The sequence below is a fragment of the Rhinolophus hipposideros genome (assembly GCF_964194185.1).
Source record: "Rhinolophus hipposideros genome assembly, chromosome: 3".
Classification (NCBI taxonomy): Eukaryota; Metazoa; Chordata; class Mammalia; order Chiroptera; family Rhinolophidae; genus Rhinolophus; species Rhinolophus hipposideros.
Genome location: NC_138049.1, coordinates 5,872,679 through 5,894,992, shown reverse-complemented (window position 1 = coordinate 5,894,992; position 22,314 = coordinate 5,872,679). Strand labels below are relative to the sequence as shown.

General features: G+C 40.5%; 1 protein-coding gene across 1 annotated transcript in view; it reads right to left on the bottom strand.

Moving 5' to 3' along the window:
* PRKN (parkin RBR E3 ubiquitin protein ligase) overlaps nt 1-22,314 on the bottom strand; it is a 1,140,411-nt gene that overhangs the window by 510,057 nt on the left and 608,040 nt on the right. The window contains exon 6 of the mRNA XM_081044895.1: nt 255-370. Within this exon, the coding sequence (XP_080901021.1) occupies nt 255-370 (116 nt within the window). The remainder of the gene's footprint in view (nt 1-254; nt 371-22,314) is intronic.

Sequence of the window (22,314 nt, the reverse complement as noted above, 5' to 3'; positions counted from 1 at the left end):
ACTGATATCAATATGTGTTTATATTTTAATATCAACCTAAGCTAACACTATTTTTAGATATGTCATCTCGCTTATATCCTAGGATCTTATGTGACAACTGACGAAGGATTTGGCATCTTAATGTCTCGTCACATTAAAATATACCCAACTTAGGCAGACAGCACACACCTAAAGCAGACGTTCCTCCAGAAAGAGGAAGGTTTATACTATGGGAATATCTAGACATTGAGAGTGGCAGTGCTGCAGATTCTTACCTGATGTCCGTACATGTTATGCAGGTGATAGCTCGGCTGTTTGTGGTGATCAAGTTCAAAGCTACTGATGTTTCTTTGTCCGAGGTCGGGTGTGCTCCACATTTAAAGAAAAACTCCTGCAAGAAATGAGAAATGCTATCAAAGTCATGGAATCCAGCTGGCCATTACCCTTTCTCTGAGCATTTCCACAGCAAACAATGTCTTTGGGCAAGAGGAGAGATCTATCATTAGGTATGAATTAGAAATAAATCAGCATCAGACCTTCCCAGGGAAACGAATGCCCTTGTGCCAGACTAGTCAACGACTCCGCCTTCAGAAGGGGCCAAGGGTCTGTTAGCCTTTCCTTCTTTTGATCTTTCAGCCATGGAGCTGAAATGTGTGCCCCTGGTTAGCAATGCCCCTCCATGCCAAGTGAGCCTAGTGGAACAACTCAGTGTGGCCGCAGGGGGAGCCTGAAATAGTAACTCGCAGATGAGGAAAGGGAGACCCTGAGCCATGAGATGATTTGCCCAAAGTCCAACAAGCACAGGTGAAGCCAGGCTACCTATAGGGAAACCCAGCACTTTTTTTATTTTTTTATTTATTTTTTTTCCCACAGCATCTCTACACAGTTGGTCAGTTATCAGCAAGGATGTAGGACAGAGTAAGGAATATACAGGCCCTATTATCAATAAGTGCCCGAGTACATACGGACTTACAGAGTAGCCAACTGGGACTCTCCCCAGCCTAATTTAAAGCCCTGCACTGCTTTCAGTCTCTCTTCAGAATCCCAGAATTCCCTGGGAGACTTGGCCCCCACCCTCACGCCAGGCAGCTTGGAATGCTTTAAACCTGTACCTCTCTCCTTAGTAATTCTTTTCCTTAGTAGTCCCCATGCCTTCCCCATGCCTGTCCCCATGCCTTCATTTCAGCTTTTTACATAGTCACATTCTTTTTGATTGATAACACCCTCCCTTCTCAACCAAGATTTTTTCCCCCCCATTTCTTCCTTCTGCTATTTCTATATTTGTTCACACGCCTCTTCTTCCCTTCATACACCAAGGTGTTCGGCCAGGAAGTGCTCTGCTTCTTGTCCGTCTCTACACCTTCCACGAAGCTAAATTTTCTGTGATTACAAACATTCTATACAAATAGATCGCTCGATGACAGAAGAACCTTGCAACCCACACTTACCCGCAGCTCCACTGGAGTATAACTACTTGAAATATTGAAAGCATTTTCCCTTTAAAAACTAGGCCCAGTGTCAGCAAACGTTTGGTCAATCTCCAGATACTAAATGTTTTCAGCTTTGTGGGTCATTTGGTGTTTGTTGCACTTTTCAACTCCGCTTTGTAGCCTAAAAGCAGCCATGGGCAATATACAAATGAATGGACAGGGCTGTGCCCTAATAAAACTTTGTTTATAAAAACATGTGGTGAATTGAATTTTGCATGCAGGCCACAGAATGTCTGCCCCTACACTCGATCCTGAGATATTTGTGGAATGTTTTATTCATACTTGTATCCTAACAGTGCTGCCATAGGATAGGCATTAGATCTATTTCTTAAATGAAAAATCAACAGATTTATTTAATAAATGCTATCAGTGTGCCTTTAGACGTTTCTTTCCCTACACATGACCAAACTAACCTCATTCTTCCCTGACCTGAGATCCAGTGAGCAACGCCTGTGGGACTCAAGCTATAGCGTGAATTAGAATCACAGGGGAACTTGTTAAACTAGACACTGCCAGGCCCTAACCTCAGATTTTCTAATTCAGTAGTTCCATCCTGGGGCCAAGGATTTGCATTTCTAAATGGTGCCAGGTGAACGCTGTTACTGCTGCTGTGGGGACCACACCTTTGAAAACCACTGAGTTACACCAATGTCAGGGGTTAAGGGAGGGAATTCTACTTATTCTCAGAAGACAACAATTGTAGGCGACCTTACTGCATCTGAAAATAAGGCCATGTCTCAGGTAAAGTGTTTTATTCTCCAAAAATCTGGTGTGTGCCATTTTACAGAGAAGTGTCCCGAAGCCAGGTGTTTGGAACCCAGGCTGTTCTTAACTGCAAGTGTCTGATCACTCCCAGATGGCAAATTTGCTCATTAGCCAGAACCTTCCCTATCTGGGGCACGTGGCCTAGTAGCTGATCCACCTGCCGGCAGTCCACAGCCCCACAGATGAGGGGGTGCCACCAGCCTTGTTACAATAGATGGGTGTGCAGTGCATTTGGTGGGAGGCCGTGCAGGGGTGTCTACGCCCCCTTCCCACGAGCCCAGAGCCTCCCCTGGAGCAGCAGGCAAAGCATACTGACTGGGCATTTCTCTTTTGTAACATGGAATGCCACACTTTTCACTTAGTCTTTTAAAATGCTACAAATCCTTCAAAGGCCAGTTCAAGGGCATTGAGAAAAAGAGTGAAAGCAATTCCTGACCACCAAAAGAAGTCTGGAGGCCATGACTGATCCTTAGGAAATACACTGAGCCAACTGAGACCACTTTTTGCAGACATGAAAAAAATCTTCCCTCACAACACGAAGTAATTCCTCCAAAATAGCTGAGTTGGCTGGACGATTGAGAAGGTATTTCATATACAGATAAATAGATATAGTATTTATATTTTTTCTTAGCTTGCAGAAAGCTACTGGTAGACATTCAGTTAACAAATCACAAAGTGCTTTAACATCAGATAAAATTCAGCCAGATAAGAGCCAAAATCCTTTTTTGGGGGTGGGGTGGAGTGGGATATTTATAGATAGTGGCATAAGAAGTCATAGATATTTGGAAAATTCCAGTATTTCATATGATGTGATAAATTTAAAATAGAAATTACTAACGCTGTATATCAGATATGTTTGTCTCATCAGTGCATTTCAGCAATTTCTCCACCAATTTTTTTGAAAGGGGGTCCTTCTAAAGTTCTAGAGCAACTGGCAAAAACTGAGGAGGGTCTGAGATTTCACCCAGCCTGCAAGCTAATAGGTCAGTCTGCCACAGTCTCATGGAGGCTGGCAGAAGACACGAGACTCCTGGGTCAGAGACAGGATTGCATGCCTCGGGCTCAAGCAGAAGGAAATATGGACGCTATGATGACGTCATCATGTTGGAAAGATTTTCCAGAACAAAAGAGTAGTGAATGCCTCCTTCACAAGATGTGGAGAAACAGGAGAGACCCCTGGAGAATTGTCTCCCAATAGTAATAACACCTTTTCTTATAGACTAATCAGTTCAGTGATATGGTCATTTCCTGTCTGATCCAATCAGTGGACTAGAAATTTCAAAGTCTTTCTGATATCTCCACTTTATGTTAAAAACACACAAACTAGAAGGCGAAACAAAACAGAAATAAAAACATTAAAAAAAATTCACCTTGGGTATCTCAGCTTGTCATGCAGGGTCTCTGGTTCCGCTCCCCCACACAAGAAAACAGTACATGGTGAGGCCAAAAAGGAACACCCATGGAGCCATGGATAGGGGAGTCATACCACTATATTCTCGCTGGCAGCTGGGTTGGAGAAACAGGAAGCAGGATCCACAATCTGCCGTCCGCTTCTCTGCCAGCCAGCCAGCCAGCCAGCCAGCCAGCCAGCCAGCCAGCCAGCCAACCAACCAACCAACTAATCAACCAACCAACTAATCAACCAACCAACTAATCAACCAACCAACCAATGCAGCCACGGCTGTTACATCAGTGGTTAATTGGCCAACTGGCCACAGCTGATGGCCATCCACTACCCAAGCCAGTACCTTTCCAGGTGAGGCCGAGCCTGGAATATGCTCTCTGGACTCTGTCCCCACACAGCTTCTTTATGTAGGGTCATCATCTCACAGGCAACTGTGTGATTCTTTTGAAGTAACTGTCTATGGAGTCTGCCTATCTGTGTTTTGTTTCTCTTAATTGTTCATATTAAAAAATTAAGGAAACCAAAGTCAGACAAGTCTTTTAGCTGGAGTCCACGCAGAAAATGACGTCTCTCACTGTGAGATCCACTCATCAGGGGCATGCCACCATCATATCCCCACGAGGGGCCCAGGAAACACCCAAAGCTGGGCTGAGTGACAGGCTGCTCAAGATGACATTACTCTGGTTCCGGTGGATGCCAGGGTTTGACCAGCTTCCTCCTCACTAGGGAAGCAGCCTCCTGTGGGAGCAGCAGGAAAACGTTCTCATTCATCAGGGAGGACACCTGTCAATCACAGTGCAGACAACACAGGATCCTTAACTGTGGGGAAATCATCTCAACAGAGCCCACCCCACCTTCTGAAAATGCCAGCTCACAGATAAATCAGGTATGAAAAACCAAACCAAACACAACAAAAAACTAAGTCCTATTCAATTCAATTCCTCCACCTAACCCCACTTTCTGGCTCGTTCCATTGGATCCATGTATTCAATTCAGGGAAGCTATAATTAGGTATGAAGCTAAAATATATGACAGTAATTGACCAGCTTTGTTTATAATGATAGTGTACAAACTATTCAAAACAAAATAAATTTTAAAAAAATCCCAGAGTAAGACCTTAAATATATGTTTGGTTTTATGATGTGACCCTGAAAAATGCTGTGTACGTATTTTCCACCTTAATAGCACTAAATAGAAAATCCAAAATCCAAAAGAGTTGCATTCTTTAAGTTCATGGAAAAGTACTCATATTTTTGCCACTTCTATGCACAAGACTCTGATCCTTTCCTTCTGTTCTCACTGTTCTGTTCTCACAGTTCTTAGGTTTGATCACAACTCAACCATCCTGTCATTTCAGATCATAGAGGTCTGCCGCTCTAACCGAAGCAGACCCATAAAAATCAAAGGTACACCGAGGGGAAAGACCTGTGACCATTTCAACTCACCTGTCGGTGGCAGGCCTGGAAGCCACCCTCTGTCCTCACTGCACTCTGCCACCCGATCATAACTCATTGCCACACTCTCACACAGGCAAAGGGGAAAATACGAACAAATGTGGAAATAAAAAAATAAACCAGCAGAATGTGAAAATTAGATCAATACCCAAAACCCAACTGCATAAAAAAGTACAGGATGAGAAGCTAATCAGTCAACTCCAAAGACAAATTGATATATTCTAAATTGCTACAGAAATAGTTCAAAACCACCATCTCGAAAGTTTCTCCCAAGGGCAATGTAGTTTCCCAAACCTGGAAACACAGCAAGGAGACCTGGCTTCCTCAGCCCTGAGCCTTTTAACAGCTTTCCTTGAACTCCCGAAAGTTAGCCATTTTGATAGATACTGCTCAACAATTTCCTGTTTGCCAAATAAGAAGTTGTGTCTATCTTTGCGAAGAGTTCAATTCCATGTTAGTCTCCAAATCCGTTTTAGTTAACGGATTTAGTTAACAGCCCCAAAGGAAGGTACCTTTCTCTTGATAAAAGGGACACACAGTTTTCACCGGGAGGTTGCGGTGGGTCTGGGGTTTCTACTAAAAAAGTAACTGACCACTTGCAAGGGTCAGAGTCAAGGTAAGGAAACAGGGCCCACACCAGGTAATTTTGTTGTGTTAGGCAGGAAGAACAGGGCACAGACCGGGCTTCAGGGAGTGAGGGGGAGGAAAGGAAGGAGGAAGTGTGGGAAACAAGGAGATGAGGTCATTCTTAAGAAAAGGTGCAGCTCATTGGAATAGGTCACAATACTGTTAGCATTGCGGGCAGCTCCACCACCTGTGTTGCCATGACAGTTCTGACAAGGCCCAAGTGAAAACGGGAATCCCACCTCCACCTCCCCATGGGAAGGAGTGGTCAGCAGAGAGCCCTGGCAATGCCTGTGACACCACCCTGATATATGTCATGCCCTCATTCGAACAGAATCCTAAGCTTCTTTGTTCTTCAGGGCAGTTGGCATTTTTGTCCCTGCCTGCTCGTGCCCATTATTTTGGGTGTGTATTTTTTACTTTAATAAATCCTCTGCTTGTTTGGCTTTGCTCATGTGGCTTTGGCTTTGTACGTCCTGGAATGATTTCCTGCGACCATTCAAGAACCTTTGTTCTTTAGCAACAGTTTGTCTGAGGGGAGTTAATACCGGGGTCTAGTTGCAAAGGTGGTGGAAGCCCAGAGATAAACAGTGACAGGAAGTCACCTCAATATCAGAGCCCCAACCACCTGGGGCTGGAGGACAGTGGGAGGAGGTGACATCACCCCCCTGCTCAGGAGCTGGGCTGTCTGGTGGGACCTGGGTCGCTGAATAAGACAGCCATGGCCAAAGATGCCTCCTGAAGAGAAAGGGAGAAAACCTCCTAGCTTCTGCCTTCTCTCTGCCCTCTCACCTCGCACCGGGCCTCCCCTGGGCAAAGCCAGCCTGAACCGAGGGGTGGGAGGGCTTGGGAGCTGCTGCTGGCCACGGGCAAGCAGAGAGGGGAAGGACAGGTATATCTGAAAGCCACCAGCAGGGGCCTGGTGTACCCCCGGGAGGCAAAGCCAGTGTGGAGAGCCAAAATTCATCACCTTTCACTGTGTTAGTGGTGACACATTCTAATTAGCCTCCATAAAGAAAAAAAAAAGATATATTTATATATGGCTCTTTAAAATATATTAAATACAGATACATAAATGTTTACATGTCTATGTGTTGAATTTAAACTCAAACCTGTCAAAAGATTATCCACCCAAATCTTCAAATAAAATGAACAGAGGCCATTGTCACTATGTATGTGAAAACTAGTAATAAGCATCTCATAAGTATATCAAAGAAGTCCTCAGAGAGACCAAGCTACCCCAGACAACTGTCACTTAGTATCCATCTAAATGGCTCTCACAGACCTAACAATTCTGTCAGTAGCTGACAAACACATACCCCAGTTCCTCTCTCCTCAGACACTCCAGGTACTAACAGATCCTCACTTGGCTAGACACAGATTCTTTTATAAGAAGCAACTGTTAACAAAGGAACAAGACAAGCAAATAAAGAAACAAAAACTCATAGACAGACAACAGTTTAGTGGTTATCAGAGGGTAAGGGGGTTGGCAGATGAGGGTGAAGGGGGTCAAATATATGGTGATGCATTCTAACTTTATTGAAATTATAATTTAGATGATCAGGAAACCAGTGCTTATAAAATACCTCAATAATAATTTGGAAGTAAGGTGGTAACAGATCTGTTATGCATCGTTTTTTGTAGAAATGCAGATGATCAGTCAACATTACGAGAAGAGTTCAGAAATAGTTATCTATCAGTCTCATGCATAAATAAATTCACTTGCTTCTAAGGAGTCATGTCCAATATAAAGTGAGATCAGTAGGTTACAATTGGTAATAATGATTAAACTTTTTCCAAATGATGAAAAAAAAAATATATGGTGATGGAAGAAGAATTGACTCTGGGTGGTGAACACACAATGTGATAGATACCAGGGGTGCCAACAAAATGTACACAAGTGGACACTTTGGTCATTGTTGCTCAAGCAGTAGTTTGCCGTCATCAGAAGTGTCTGGACGTTGATGGTAACCACTTTGAGCACCTCTTATAATTGCAGAAGTCAAACGTGACTTGTATTCATCTTTCGTTATTGGTAAACATTGAGTATTACAATTTTAATAGTATTTTCCTTCCTTAAAATGTGTATACATTTTTTTGGCACCCTCTGTAGATGATGTATTATAGAATCGTATACTTGAAACCTAGTAGTTTTGTTGACCATTGTCATCAAATAAATTTTAATAAAAAATAATAATAAAGCTATAGTAATTAAAACAAAAAAGAAGAAGCTGTTAGTTTTAAGTCTTACCATAAGTTTCACTATTAAGGTGAATACTTTTCTAATAATTTTCTCTAAGTGAAACATGACAAAGTGTAATTACCACACTCTCTGCCTGTTACATAAGTAAAGCCTGTATACGAACCCTGGCGACGGCTGTTCGTCTCACGAGTTTATTAGGATGTCTGAACCTTCATGCTGAAACGTTACACTCACTTTGTGTTATTCTGTAAATCCCGGCATACTTACATAAGTTTGGATACACAAGAACTATGTAACTTGTATTGTATAATACTGTAGACTTTGCTAATTTAACAATGCCAGTTGTAAAATTAGGTTACAGCTAAAGAAACATAATAAAATCTCAAAAGCTAATGAGTCTGTTATCATGTTCAATGATGTTTGTTTTCTCATAATAAGGTTTTAATAGAGCCTCTGGATGGTGGGCTAGCGTTTATCAGGAGAAGGAAACCTGGTATTCTCCCACAGAAAACACAACCTGTCTTTGCGGAAGGTCATTGGCGGCCCATCCGCATCACCACTGCTGCTAACGTCTTAAAGAAGACTGCCCTCCTGCTCCCAGCACCTCCGTGGGTGAACAACAAATAAATACGTTACATACATAGAAATACACGCATGTGGCATGCACGGGCGTGCTCGCACACACCGAGCCAAAAGCCATTCTCAGCAGGAGAGAAAGTCTTAGGTGTTAATCCAGCAAGCACACAGCTTTCTAATTTCACCCCTGAGTCAGGTCTAACAGCACTGTCATTTCATATCAACACAGCTATTGTTGTACTTCAAAAGTATTTTTTTGAAATTTTATCTTATTATATTACCAAAGTTAAAAGTATAATGCAGGTCTATTCCCTCGGCCAATGTATAATAGGTAATAAAAATTAACATGAAAACCTAAAATCCGAAAGGTTCTGAAAACACAGTTTTAATTCCCCCCCCCTAAATTTGGCATTTAATTCTGTTTAGGGCAAAACCTGATGTCACCTGGCATGACATTATTTCTAGTCTATATTTATCCAACTTAGTATGCCTATTCATACTTTTTACTGCAAAATTACTATTTAAACAAATGACAGGGTGTACTCTCCTGGAGATATTTCAGAGCTAAAGTATATAAATTGCAAAATCTTTCTAAAATCTAAAAATTTCTAAAACACAACCTGCCCCCCAGAGTAGTATATAAGTGATTATATGTCTGCAATTTAAAAGTGTCTTCAAGTCTTACAAATCCATCAAGATGATCCTTGAAGCACTAGACAGAGCTCCTCTGTTAATCACTACACTGGCACTTTCAGCTCTGTCCCAAGGAATGGTTTCAGTCTACTCCAAATATGTATATAAGTAAACCCATGTGTACCTCCGCCATTTCCCTTCAGTGCCAGATAGAAACAATGTAAACATTTTTAATGGTACATACCTTTAAGAAGTCTAACTTCAAAACAAAAGCTACAAATACGGGGGACGCCAAAAAATGTACACAAGTGGACACTTTGGTCAGCGCTGCTCAAGTAGTAGTTTGCCATAATCAGAAGTGTCTGGATGCTGATGGGAACCACTTTGAGCACCTCAATTGCAGAAGTCAAATGTGACTTGTATTCATCTTTTATTACCAGTATATAATATTACAATTTTAATAGTCTTTTCCAATCTTAAAATGTGTATATATTTTTCTGACGCCTTTTGTATAACCAGGCTCGTCTTCACCTTCTCCATCTAGATCTAAATTCTTCAATGAGTCTTTCAACTGCAATACTACTCAGTCATAATGTGCAATTTATTAGTATAGTTTAAGAAGAAAACGGAACGGGTGGAATTGTTGAAGAACACATTCCAAATGACATCTGAAGAATAAACTAGCAGGTTTGGGGTCATCACTGATGCTTATAAAATGCGTATATTTATATAGATAGATTTGTTCAAACCTAAAGTCCTAAACCTAAAGGCAATTGCTCAGAGCCGCTCCCAGGGCCGTGCGTTCCTTTTCCCCGGGGCCCAGGATCAGTCAGAATACATTCCCGGCCCCCCCACAGACAGCACCTGTCCAGCATCAAGCCAGTGCTCAGACGGGACAGGGACAAGAGATGTCTGGGCAGAGTCCAGTGACAACATTGGCGACCCGGACCCAGCCCGGCTCCTTTCAGTCTATGACATCTACCTTAAGTAATAAGCGTGCTTCCAGGAACTTCTCCCCTTTCCCCCACCCCCGCAATGTTACTCATTAAAGACAAAAGTGATATTTTCTCCTTGCTTAGCCCTCAACCTGGGGCTGGAGACACGAAGGTGAACAGAGCCCGCTACGGAGTCCCTAAGCCTGGAGGAGAAAGAGACACGTCAAGGGCAAGCGGGGAACAAACCCGCAGCAAAGGCCTGATGCTGAACGGCTATGCGGGCGGGAGAACCGTGCGGCTTGTGGCAGAGGGAGAAGGCTGTGCAGATGGAGGGATATTGGGAGCGGGTTGTAAAAGGTTAAGCGTTTCCAGGTGGAGAAGGTAGAGAAGTGAGCGCGGGAGCAAAGGTGGGAAGGTGGGCAAGGCCCGAGCTGGGGCTCAGACTCGCTGGGGTTTTGGGCAGGCGGGGGGGACGGACAGAGGAAAGATGGGGAATCTGTGGCCCACGTGCACGGGAGCCTTCTGCCCGTCCCGTTAAGCTCACGCTAGTGCTTTGACCGTGGGGACGTGAGCCGTAAGGTGGCTTCACTGTTCACCTTGTGCCAGAAAAAGGACTCAAAGAATATGCACCCCGACTGTTTCTTTGTCACCAACTTTAAAAGATCACCTTCTCAAAGCAGGTTTTTGATTGTTTAACTTAGCAGTGCATATAAACTTCCAAGATAGTCTTTCAGACTGACAAACAAGGAGTGCCCCTTTACCCCATTTATTATCTTGGAGAAAGCTCTCACCCCTGAGATAATAAATACATCACTGGAAGATTTGGGGATCAAATACTTTGAGTCAGGCTGCTAATATTTGTCAGCTTGTGCATAATTATCTTGCTCTCAGCATTCACTAGAGGTCCTGGGTCCAGCCTTCCTGCGGTTCGGGGCGGCCAGCTGTCCAAGTTGTGTTTATTCTTCCGAGTGTGGGCGCTGATGGCGAGCTGAGAGGCCCCTCGTGGCCAGAGGGCGCAGCTTCTCCTGACATCTTACTGATTCCCAGGGACGAGTGGCCATTTCAGGAGAATCTGATCAATGATTTCCACATGATATAGCAGTCACTGTTCTTTGTCAAGCTCTGACATTCGCTTGGCTGGTTAGTTGCTGCAGTGTGGTCCAAATTTTCCTTGGATTTCCATCACCACTCCATCACCACTCCAACACGGTCGGGGGATGTAACTTCTCTCCAGTGGCAAGAGAGTAGCAGTTAGGGATGTGATGTCCTCAGCTTAGAATATAAGTGGGGCATATCTTCTCTTTCAATTTTGTAGCCTAGACAGACTGTAAAAGGCCATATTCATTATTCGAGCTGTTCTTTATTTCCTTTAGAAGCAAAAGGTTTCCTATGCTTTCATGATGTGTCAGCTTGAAAGAACACAAAGGGACCCACAGCATTTGCTAGTTCCATGTTTAGGCAAAGCTTTCCGGCTTCTGTCCTCAGATAAATAAAATAAGATGTTAAAATATTTTGCTGCTAACAGGGTGTTTCTTTTGGTAATCTCCCACCAATTACACGAGGTGGCCTCCAGGAGAGGGTACATAAACAAATATCTGTTAACTGGTAATAATGTGCAAGAAACCAAGGAGACGAGTCATAGTTTTGAAAATTTGCACTGACTCACCATCCTAAATGAGTTGTGTCCTCGGCATTTTCTAGGCAGTCTCTAGAAGTTGGCAGTTATTTCCCATTTATTTCTCAACGTGCAGAAAACTTATTCTAATCAACAATGGTAAATAATGTAAAAGAACTGCTTAATCGTATCACTTTCCTGGTTCCTTACCCTCCAGATAAAGCACACGGGCCCTGAGCGAGGCAGTGAAGCCTTTCCAACCTCCCCTATCTCACCACCTCTCCTCCCCAACTGCCCCCCAGTCCTGCCATGCACACCCTTTTCCTGTTGCCCCGGAAGCTGCTCTGTTGCCTTTGGTTGCTTGCATAGGATACCCCTGCATGGACTGTCTTTCTCCTTCCGCCGTCACCACTCATTTGGACACTTCCAAACCCTCAAGTGTCCTTCAGGTGTCAGCTGACACGTCAGTAGCCCTGGGAGCCTTCCTGATTCCCTAGGACTGGGGAGAGGTGTTTGCACGTCACCCACTGTTTCTGTCCTGCTCTCTGCGTAGCTCCTTCCAAGCCTTGGACTGTGTCACTGACATCACCTGCCTGTCTAGCAAACCTACCAGAAGACAAGTGATTCGAGGGCACTCCATGCCCGTGGCTGGCACAGGGCCTGGGACACAGTAGGTGTCCAAGTGGTTGGAAGAACAGCTGTCTCAGTTATCTGAAGAGGACGAAGGGGCGTGTTCTGGGAAAATAGACAGGACCTGCTGAGCCACAGCCTTTGTATTCCTGGGAGTTCAGTGTTCTTCCCACAGCCTTTGGCTGGTCTGCACTTCCCTCTCCACTTTCACTGCTGTCGTCATTCCTGTTCTGGAATCTGCTGTACTGCCTAGTAAGAAAGCAGCCCCAGTCGGGGCACCGAGTCCTGGCAGAAGGACGCTGTCGCTTTTCTCTCGCAGCCAGAGGCTGAGAAATGCAGCAACTGCATCTTGAAAGTGTCCGGTCTGGGCATGAAAAGGGCAAGCAAAACATAGCTTTCACGGCAGTAACTCACAAAATCATAATATAACTTGGTTTGGGCTCTAGGCAAAGAGACATATTGAACAATAAAAGGATCCTAGCTTTAAAACATTTTGAACGACTTTAGACTTGGACTCTAAACTTTTTTTTCCCCTCAAAAGTCCTTGTTTCATTGGCAAGTAGAATTTAAAACTTATTTATATTTGTTGTCTTTACTGCAGGCAGCATAAGCAACCATAAACAGTCCACTCAAGACAAAACTAGGTAAAGGCAAGCGCTGTATACACGTGGATAGCGTCTCTCATTCTCTGTATTCCTCTCATCTCCTCATTACGAAAGGAAGAAAATGAAGTAGAATTTGTGAATTTACCTATAAACTATATACATCCAGGAAAACTAAGATGAATATAACTAGTAAATACATGTTACAGAGTGTTTTTTTTTATTAAGACAACTTTTTTTTAGAGGAGTTTTAGGTTCACAGCAAAATTGGGAGGAAGGCACAGCAATTTCTATATAGTTCCTGCCCCCCACTAGCAGAGCCGCCCCCCACTATCACCATCTCCCCCCAGAGCGGTGCTTTTGTTACACCAATGAACATACATTGTCACATGGTATCACCCCAAGTCCATAGTTTACATTAGGACTTACTCTTTGTGTTGTATATTCCACAGGTTGGGACAAATATTCAGGGACATTTCTCCACCAATATGGTGTCATACAGATGAGTTTCACCTCTCGAAACAGCCTCTGTGCTCCACCTGGTCATTGTCCCTCCCTTCTAACCCCTGGCAAACACTGATCTTTTTATTGTCTCTATAGTTTTGCCTTTTCCAGACGCCATATAGTTGGAATCACAGCATGTAGCCTTTTCAGATTGGCTTCTTTCATGTAGGAATAGGTATGTAAAATGTCTTTATGTTTTTTTAATGGGTTAACAGCTCATTTCTTTTCAGCACTGAGTAACACTCCATTGTTTGGATTTACTACAGTTTATTTCTCCACTCATCTATGGAAGGACATCTTAATTGCGTCCAAGTTTTGGCGATTATGAATAAAGCTGCTGTTACAAACATCGGTGTGAGGCTTTTGTGTGAACATGTTTTCACCTCCTTTGTGTAAATACGGAGGAGTGAAATGGCTGAATTGCATGGAAGAGTGTTTACTTCTAGAGAAACCATCAAACTGCATTTCAAAGTGGCTGTACCATTGTGCTTGTCCACCAGCAATGGATGCGTTTCTGTTGTTCCACACCCTTGTCAGTATTTGGTTTTGTCAGTGTTCCCGATTCTGGCCATTTTATAGGTATGTCATAGCATCTCATTGACATTTGAATTTGCATTTCCCTGATGACACATTATGTGGAAAATCTTTTCATATACTTATTTGCCATTTGTATATTTTCTTTGGTGAGGTGTCTATTAAGGTCTTTGGCCCCTTTTTTAAGGCAGGGTTTTGTTTTCTTACTGTTGAGTTTTAAGAGTTCTTTGTATATTTTGTCCTTTATCAGATGTGTTTTCTGCAAATATTTTCTCCCAGTCTGTGGCTTGTCTTCTCATAAATTTGACACTGTCTTTTGCAGAACAAAAGTTTTTTATTTTTATTTTTTATTTTAATGGCATCCAGCTTATCAATCATTTCTTTCATGGATAGTACCTTTGACGTAGTGTCTAAAAAGTCATGGCATATACAAGGTCATGTAGGTTTTCTGTTACCTTCTAGGAGTTTTATGGTTTTGTATGTCACATGTTTATAATTTTTCATTTTATACATAGGTTTATGATCCATTGTGAGTTAAGTTTTGTGACCTGTTTAAGGTCTGTGTCTAGGACTATTTTTTTTTCTTTGCATGTGGATGTCCAGTTGTTGTAGCACCATTTATTGAAAAGACTTTTTTGCTCCATTGTATTGCCTTTGCTCCTTTGTCAAAGATCAGTTGACTGTATTTATGGGGGTCTACTTCCAGGCACTCTATTTTTCCCCACTGGTCTATGTGTCTATCTTTCACCAATACCATTGTCTGGATTACTGGAGCTCTAAGTAAGTCTTGAAGTCAGGTAATGTCAGTCCTCCAACTTTGTTCTTCTCCTTCAGCACTGTGTTGGCTAGTCTGGTCTTTTCTCTCTCCATATAAACTTTAGAATCAGTTTATCAATATATATACAATAACTTGCTGCGATTTTTAGTAGAATTGCATTGAATTTATAGATCAAGTTAGGAAGAACTGACATCCTGACCATATTGAGTCTTCCTATCCTTGAATATGGGATATCTCTCCATTTACTTAGTACTTCCTTGATTTCATTCATCAAAGCTTTGTAGTTTTTTCCTATAGGTCTTATGCTTTTTTGATAGATTTATACCTAAGTATTTCATATGAATTGCATTTTGTTTTTTATTTCAAATTCCACTTGTTTATTATTGGCCTATAGGAGAGTGACTTTCATGTATTGACCCTGTTTCCTATAATCTTGCTATAATCACATGTTAGTTCCAGGTTTGTTTGTGTGTTTGTTTTTTTTTTTTTCAATTTTTTCATATTTTCTGCAAATATGATCATGTCATTTATGAACAAAGACAGTTTTATTTCTTCCCTCCCAATCTTATCACGTTAGTAAGGTCTTCCCATATGATGTTGAAAAGGAGTGACGAGAGGGGACAGCCTTCCTATATATCTGCTCTTAGCAGGAAAGCTTCTAGTTTCTCAGTTATGACACCGAGTAGTTTTTCCATGCTAGTATAAATAATTATAAATGGAAGAAATGAAAACCCAATGAGCCAGACTATGTATGCAATATAGATAGATAGATGTATACAGATACATTTTATAAATACATAGTATATATATTTCCCATTGACCAGTCAATGAGAGTCAAATAAATTAATACCATATCTATCCTTCTTAGTAAGTATAAAAAGAAAAAAACATCGAATCCTTTTAGTCATGAGAGTTCCATTAAAATAACACATTTATCCCATTTTTCATTTTTTTTTTTATATGTGTGCTATGTTGGAGGGACAAAGATGAAAGACAGTGTCATCCCTGAGCCTATGTCCCTGAGTCTAGTAGAAAAGAGATGTGTAAAAACAAACAAGCACACGAAATAAGGGATTTATTTCGTGAGGAAATAGTGGAATGAACATCTCTCCCTCTTAACCAAGTTTATCATTATAAAACATAAGACATTCTCAGAGATGGCATCTGTGTATGGTTTGTGTGTGAAGGGAAGGTCTCTTTGGGAGTTGCATGCCACCACCATGCAACTCCGGGAACCAGGCAGCGAACCCCAACCCCACCAGTGCTGGGATGCATGGGGAGACACTCTTGGTGATGGCTGCTAGCTGTGGGAAAGGTCAGTTATGGCTCTGGGAAGAATTCTTTCTTTTCATCTAAACAAAATTCTTAAAGAAATATAGCTAGAGTACAACAAAGTGTTTCAATCAAGGTTAGACGTAATTTGAGTACATAATTTACAAATTTTAAAATTCGATTAAAATCAAACAAACAAAAAAAGAAATTCATACTGCTCTAAGAGCAAAGGTAGAGAAAATCTATTAATAAAATGAAGCTCATGAGTGTAAAGATCAGAGCCATGGAAGTGAGAGTGAGGACATCAATATGTAAATCACAAACAGAGAGAAGAACTAAAGAAATGACATAAAAGATCTTTTGTGAGCTAAAGCATGGAAATTTGTAAGCTACCCCCAAAAATCCAAATCATAGAATAAGATATAAAACATCTTAATTCAAATGAAGAAGCTAGGATATGTTTAATTTGAAAGGCCAATAAAGCTAGAAGAAAAGCAGTGCTATATGTCAATTTATTCATGAATAATGATGTAGAAAGTCACAATAAACTTAAAAAATGAATAACAGAATTGAATTAAAAAATGAACATGCCTGGAACATTTTAAAATATATTGAACAAATATTTATTGAGTATCTTCTCTGTGCCAGATATTAATTATCTATGTGCCAAGGATACAATGGTAAACAAGTGCTTACATTCTAGGATGAGGGAGAGTCAATAAACAAGCAAATGAATTTGTTATATGTTTCCAGGCAGTGATGACTGCAATAAGAAAGTAAGGCAGGAACAAGGTATTGCAAAGTGCAAGGACGTGTCAGCCTTAACGAATTCCTCAATTTACTTCATGCTGTCCAACGCTTAAAGGAGATAGATGTGATCATGTCAATGGTAAACCCAAATCACTTGATCTAATTTAGAAGCCATTCCTCATAAAATCCTATATGAAATAAAATTAAAATTCAGCTACATTCAACGTCAGTTGAATAAAAGTCAGTTACAGTAACTGATAAAATTTCTTGTCAGAAAAAGTAATAATAATCAGGCACTAAATGAAAATGCTCATTAGTACAAGAATTATGCATGGCTGAATAAAACAAGAAAACAGAACACATATCACCAATGTTAAAAAAAAGACAAGTTCATCCTCATTCCAGATGACATGATGGCATACCTAAAAAACCCAAGAGACTCAATTAAAAGTTATGAAAATTAATGAGAAAATTTTGCTTAGCGGTTGGATATGAAGTATAGAGTAAAAAAGTAATTTTCTTCACTTTAGCAAAATTCACTTAGAAATGGAAATAGAAATCTCTTTCCAAATATTGACAAAAGCTATAAAATACTGATACATTTATTCAACAAGAAAGGCAAAGGACCTATTATAAGTATTTAACAATGAAGACTTGAGTAAATGAAGAGGCCAAAAGTAAGGGGTTATTATCACTTAAATACTACTCCAAGAATTTATGTATAATTTTGGTGATGTTGAAATCCCAGGTGGATTTTTTTGGGAGGGAAAGAGAAAAATTGGACACCACGATTTAAAAAAATCTTATGAAAAATAAATGTGTGAGATTTTACAAGATATTTTTGAATAATGAGAGTGAGGGTAACACCCTAGCAGGAGTTACAACTTATTACAATTTATTAAGCTGTGAGAAGCAAAGAAATATGGTTATTGCATAGAATTACGTGAATAGGCCAGTGGAACAGAATAGAGGGCCTAGAAATATCTGTAAGTATATCAAGAATTTGGTATATGATGAAGTTGCCATTACCATTCAGTGGGACAAGGATGGGTTACTGAATAAATGGTGAGCACACAACTGAATAGCTAGTAGTCGTAATGAATAAACAGTTGGTCATCACTGCAGAAAACAATACCGGAAGGATTAAATATCTAACTATGAAAACAAACAACAAAAAGTTTAATGAAATAGTCGCATTAAGGAAAGATGATATAGGAGCATTTGTGACAACATGGATGGATCTCGAGAGAATAATGCTAAGTGAAATAAGTCAGACAGACAAAGCAGAGAACCCTATGATTTCACTGATATGTGGTATATAAACCAAAAAGAACAAGACAAACAAATGAGAAAGAAAAACTCATAGACACAGACAATAATTTAGTGGTTACCAGAGGGTAAGGGGGTGGGTGGTGGGTGATGAGGGTAAAGGGGATCAAATATATGGTGATGGAAGGAGAACTGACTCTGGGTGGTGAACACACAATGGGATTTATAGATCATGTAATACAGAATTGTACACCTGAAATCTATGTAAATTTACTAACAATTGTCACCCCAATAAATTTAATTAAAAAAAATCGGTAGAAATTCATATAAATTGCAATGGGAGTAGTGGGGAGAGCTTCTTTGGAAAGATATAAACTGACTAAGACTCTTCTTATAGAAAGGCAAGTGTTCTTCATTTCAAAAATGTACACAGCATTAAAAGACAAAAAAATGTTTATACGACATACATTAGACAAAGGGTTACTATACCCACTCTTAAAAATATTTATGTCAATTACTTTACAAAAGAGCAAACAATCCACTTTACCGCCAGAGGCTATAAGATGGCATATCTAGGAAGAGAAAACGCAAAAGGCCACTAATGGTAAAAGATGCCCGCCATCAAAAGTGAAAGATCCAGTGTTAGTGAGAGTACGTTAAATGAGAACATTGTGTGGGACAGTGGGACATGCCTCGGCCTCTTTGGAAAATCTTCATAGCATTTTGGAGGTATATATATATATATATATATATATATATATATATATATATATATATATCCCCAAATTGTATACACATTTAAGGGGATGTTATCTAGACATTACTTTTCGAGGTTGAATTGAATTATGGTAGCAAGATGTCATAAGATGTTCCCTCAAATGGTAGTGTTAATCAAATAAACGCCAGCATCATTCATTGTATGACAATTTTCAAACAATTCTTTCCTTTCTTAAAATGTGTGTACATTTTTTGGCACCGTGTGTGTGTGTGTGTGTGTGTGTGTGTGTATCTTTACCATTAAAAAAAATAAAACACTCATACAAGTTACATGTTTTAAAATGAGTACAGAAAACCTTAAAGAATTTAAAGAAAAAAAGTTCACATAAATCACCTTGGGAGAATGAAACTGAGAAAAGAGGAAACAATTTACTTTCTTTATATCTTGTTGGAATTGTTACAAAAGACATGCACTCTCTTTGAATAAAGCATTCAAAATAAAGACAACTGACACAGAGGCAAACGACCACCATGGAGGCACTCGCTTAGAGGGGTGCATTTTAAAGGCTGCTTTTGAAGGGGAGACACCCTAGGGGGAACCTGGCAGAAGAGCCAGGGGAGCCATAGCCAGAGGCTGGTTCAGAAGCATGCTTCACCTCTCAGGGGACGGTGGGCTTAGTCTTGAAGGGAGAGGGCAGCCTGCGAATGATTTTAAGTGGGCAGTGATGCAAGGTTAGAAATAAGGCCTACAATGCCTGGTTAGAGAGAGGAACAGAAAAAGCACCCACCACCAGACCCTCCCTTTGGAAACAGGCCTCCTGGCGCTGCACTGCATCCTGGGAAATGCCGGCTGGGTTGCTCTGTGCAAGTCTCCTGCAGTCCCTGAAAACACCAGCCCCAGTCCGTGTACATGCCCTTTAGTGCAGGGCTCCAGCAAACGGTTCCCACGTGTTCTGTCAAGCAGCAAAGTACACTCTGCTTCACACCACATTTATTTCCTTTTTGGCTGATTTGCCAAAATGTGGTCGATTGATTGAAAATATAACTACTAATGGTACCCTAAACTTAATAAATATTATTGTGTTTAATTTTTCTAATTTATAGCTCCTCTTAATCCAATTTATATGTACTTATTGTAAGTAATATTCGGTTAATTATATGAAGGATAGATTCTTAGAGAGTAAATCTTTTAAATTGTTATAATTTAAGAAAGTTGCATGAATATTGCATTAATATTACTATTTCAACACTTTTACGTTTACATAGTTAGCAATACTATTAAGCATTAGCTAGCATGTTGGGATATCCTTCCAGTATGTATTTTGCCCAGTATCTCATGTATCAAGCATTAGCCTAGAGATGTTTATGGTTAAGTTATAAAATTTGCTGGGAAAAAGTTACTTAGAACCAACAGGGAAAAGGTATGTAAATCATCACTCTTCGAAAGGAAGTCATGCCGAAAACAATCCAACCACATAACCTGACCCTTACTGTTGTACTTATATCAGTAGGTAGCTCACAACTGAAATGACCCATAAATCCTGAAACCCTCATCTCCCTGTGTGCATAAAACAGGAGGCTTTTATTTAAATTCAGGAATGACAGAAAATGCTTACAAGAGAATATAAAATAAACAGATCTAGGTAACTAGTATGCGTAACACAGCATATTCTGTTTGGTAGAGAGAGCCCATTCTATCTGTTGGTGCATTAAATTAGATCACGTTATTCCCTCTCTCTAATATATACTCTATATATACTCGAGAGTGTATATATATATGTAATATAGATCATATATATATTATATATGTATATATACTCATTAATTGTGATGGCTTCTGCAGAACATTTACGTCTCCACTGTAGTGGAAGCCTGGAGAAATTAATTTTATGTTACTCGGGGGTTTATACTACAACCTTCTTCCTTAGAACAGGGGCATAGAAAGCAGGTATCTGGGTTCTGTTGCTGACTCTGGACTGCCAGGGGCTTCCTCTAAGCCGTCCAGCCTCACCGGCTCTGATTTACAACGTGTGGATTCTGTGCTGCATGCTTGTGCCTTCTGCATGGGGACCTGATAACAGGAACAGTCGTCTCGTCTCTTGCCCCCATCACCCAGCTCAGCGTCAGCCTGCTGGCTGGTGTACCTCCAGGCACTGCAGTAGCACAGTGATGGGTGTTGTTTCCAGATACTTCTCAGATCAGCTGGACCAATCAGTGTACTCAGAACACACCGACTTATGTCAGGCACCTACTGCTGTGCTGCTGCTGTGGCGTCTTCCTAACCCACGCGTGTAAAGCTAGTTTCTTTTCAGAAAGCTGGCGATTCCTTAGGCTTATTATTTCCGAGTGAGACACCTTTCCCAGAGCAAATACATGTAAGTAACCTCAAGTTGGACAGTGTTGTCAGGATTCTTTGGCTGCAGACGTCCTTGTGATCACCAACACCTGGTGCTCAGTGAATCTATCATTACTTGGCTGGTTATATATGAGCCCATCTGTGCAAAAATAGCCAAGGGCTGGCTGAGAGTTGGCCAGACCCATGTCCTCAAACATGGGTGCCAAGCGGTGATAAGATTAATGACCTTCATAAACCTGGGAAACCAAGACAGCTGACAAAAGTGTTTTAGATGAAACAGTAACGTGGAGATATAGAAAACACACTACGGCATATATAAAAGATAAAAACACATTTATATGGTAATTACAAAGCCATTTTAATGTATTATTTCAGTTATCTTTTCTTTATGAAGATTTTTATGATCTTTACCATCTATGTTTTAGTGAAAAGGTAACACCAATAACACTTGGATAATCTGTGGACATGGAAACCATGAGTTGATTATTTTTAGCCTATTGGCAGCCTCAAATCCTTGTACACACACATTAACTATACTGTCCAAAGTGTTATTTGTGCTATAACGTCTGCTACACAATTCTTTATTTAGGTGCAATCATAACTGACATGAAGTTGGTTTTTGCTATTTTATAACCTTTTTATAAAACTGGGAATATATTTGCTACATACATGAAATTCCATATCTGTTTGAACATAAATAAGTGTTTATATGTTTTGTCAAATATTTGTGCTTGTCTGACAAAGATAAATCAGGCTATCACTGTAACCTCAGCAAGCAACGAGTGTGTAGCAGGGCTCGATGCCAGTTAGCCCAGTGACAGCTTTCTACTCTGGTACTGGGTTTCATTAGCTAGTTTGCCCATCATGCTCAGATTGCAGTGCTTAAAAAAATGTATATTTGTATATTAAATGTAGGAAATTTAAATGAATTTTCTGGACTCCAGTAAAGTCCCAAGAAAATAAGAGAAATCCAATCACTTTATAATATTTGCAATGTAAATTGGTCAAAGGGTCAATTTCCAGTATATTTCCTCCCTCTCCCCAGAAAAATGCCTCAATGTAAGTGGGATCTTCAGGTAAATCATGCTGTGGAAGTAAGTGACTGATGGTGTCAGTTTATGTTTCCAAAGAAGAGTGGTATGAATTGAGTATGTGTGTTTGGTAATTTTGTTTACTATATCATAATCATTTTTTGGTCCCTTGAGAATGAAAATCATTCTATT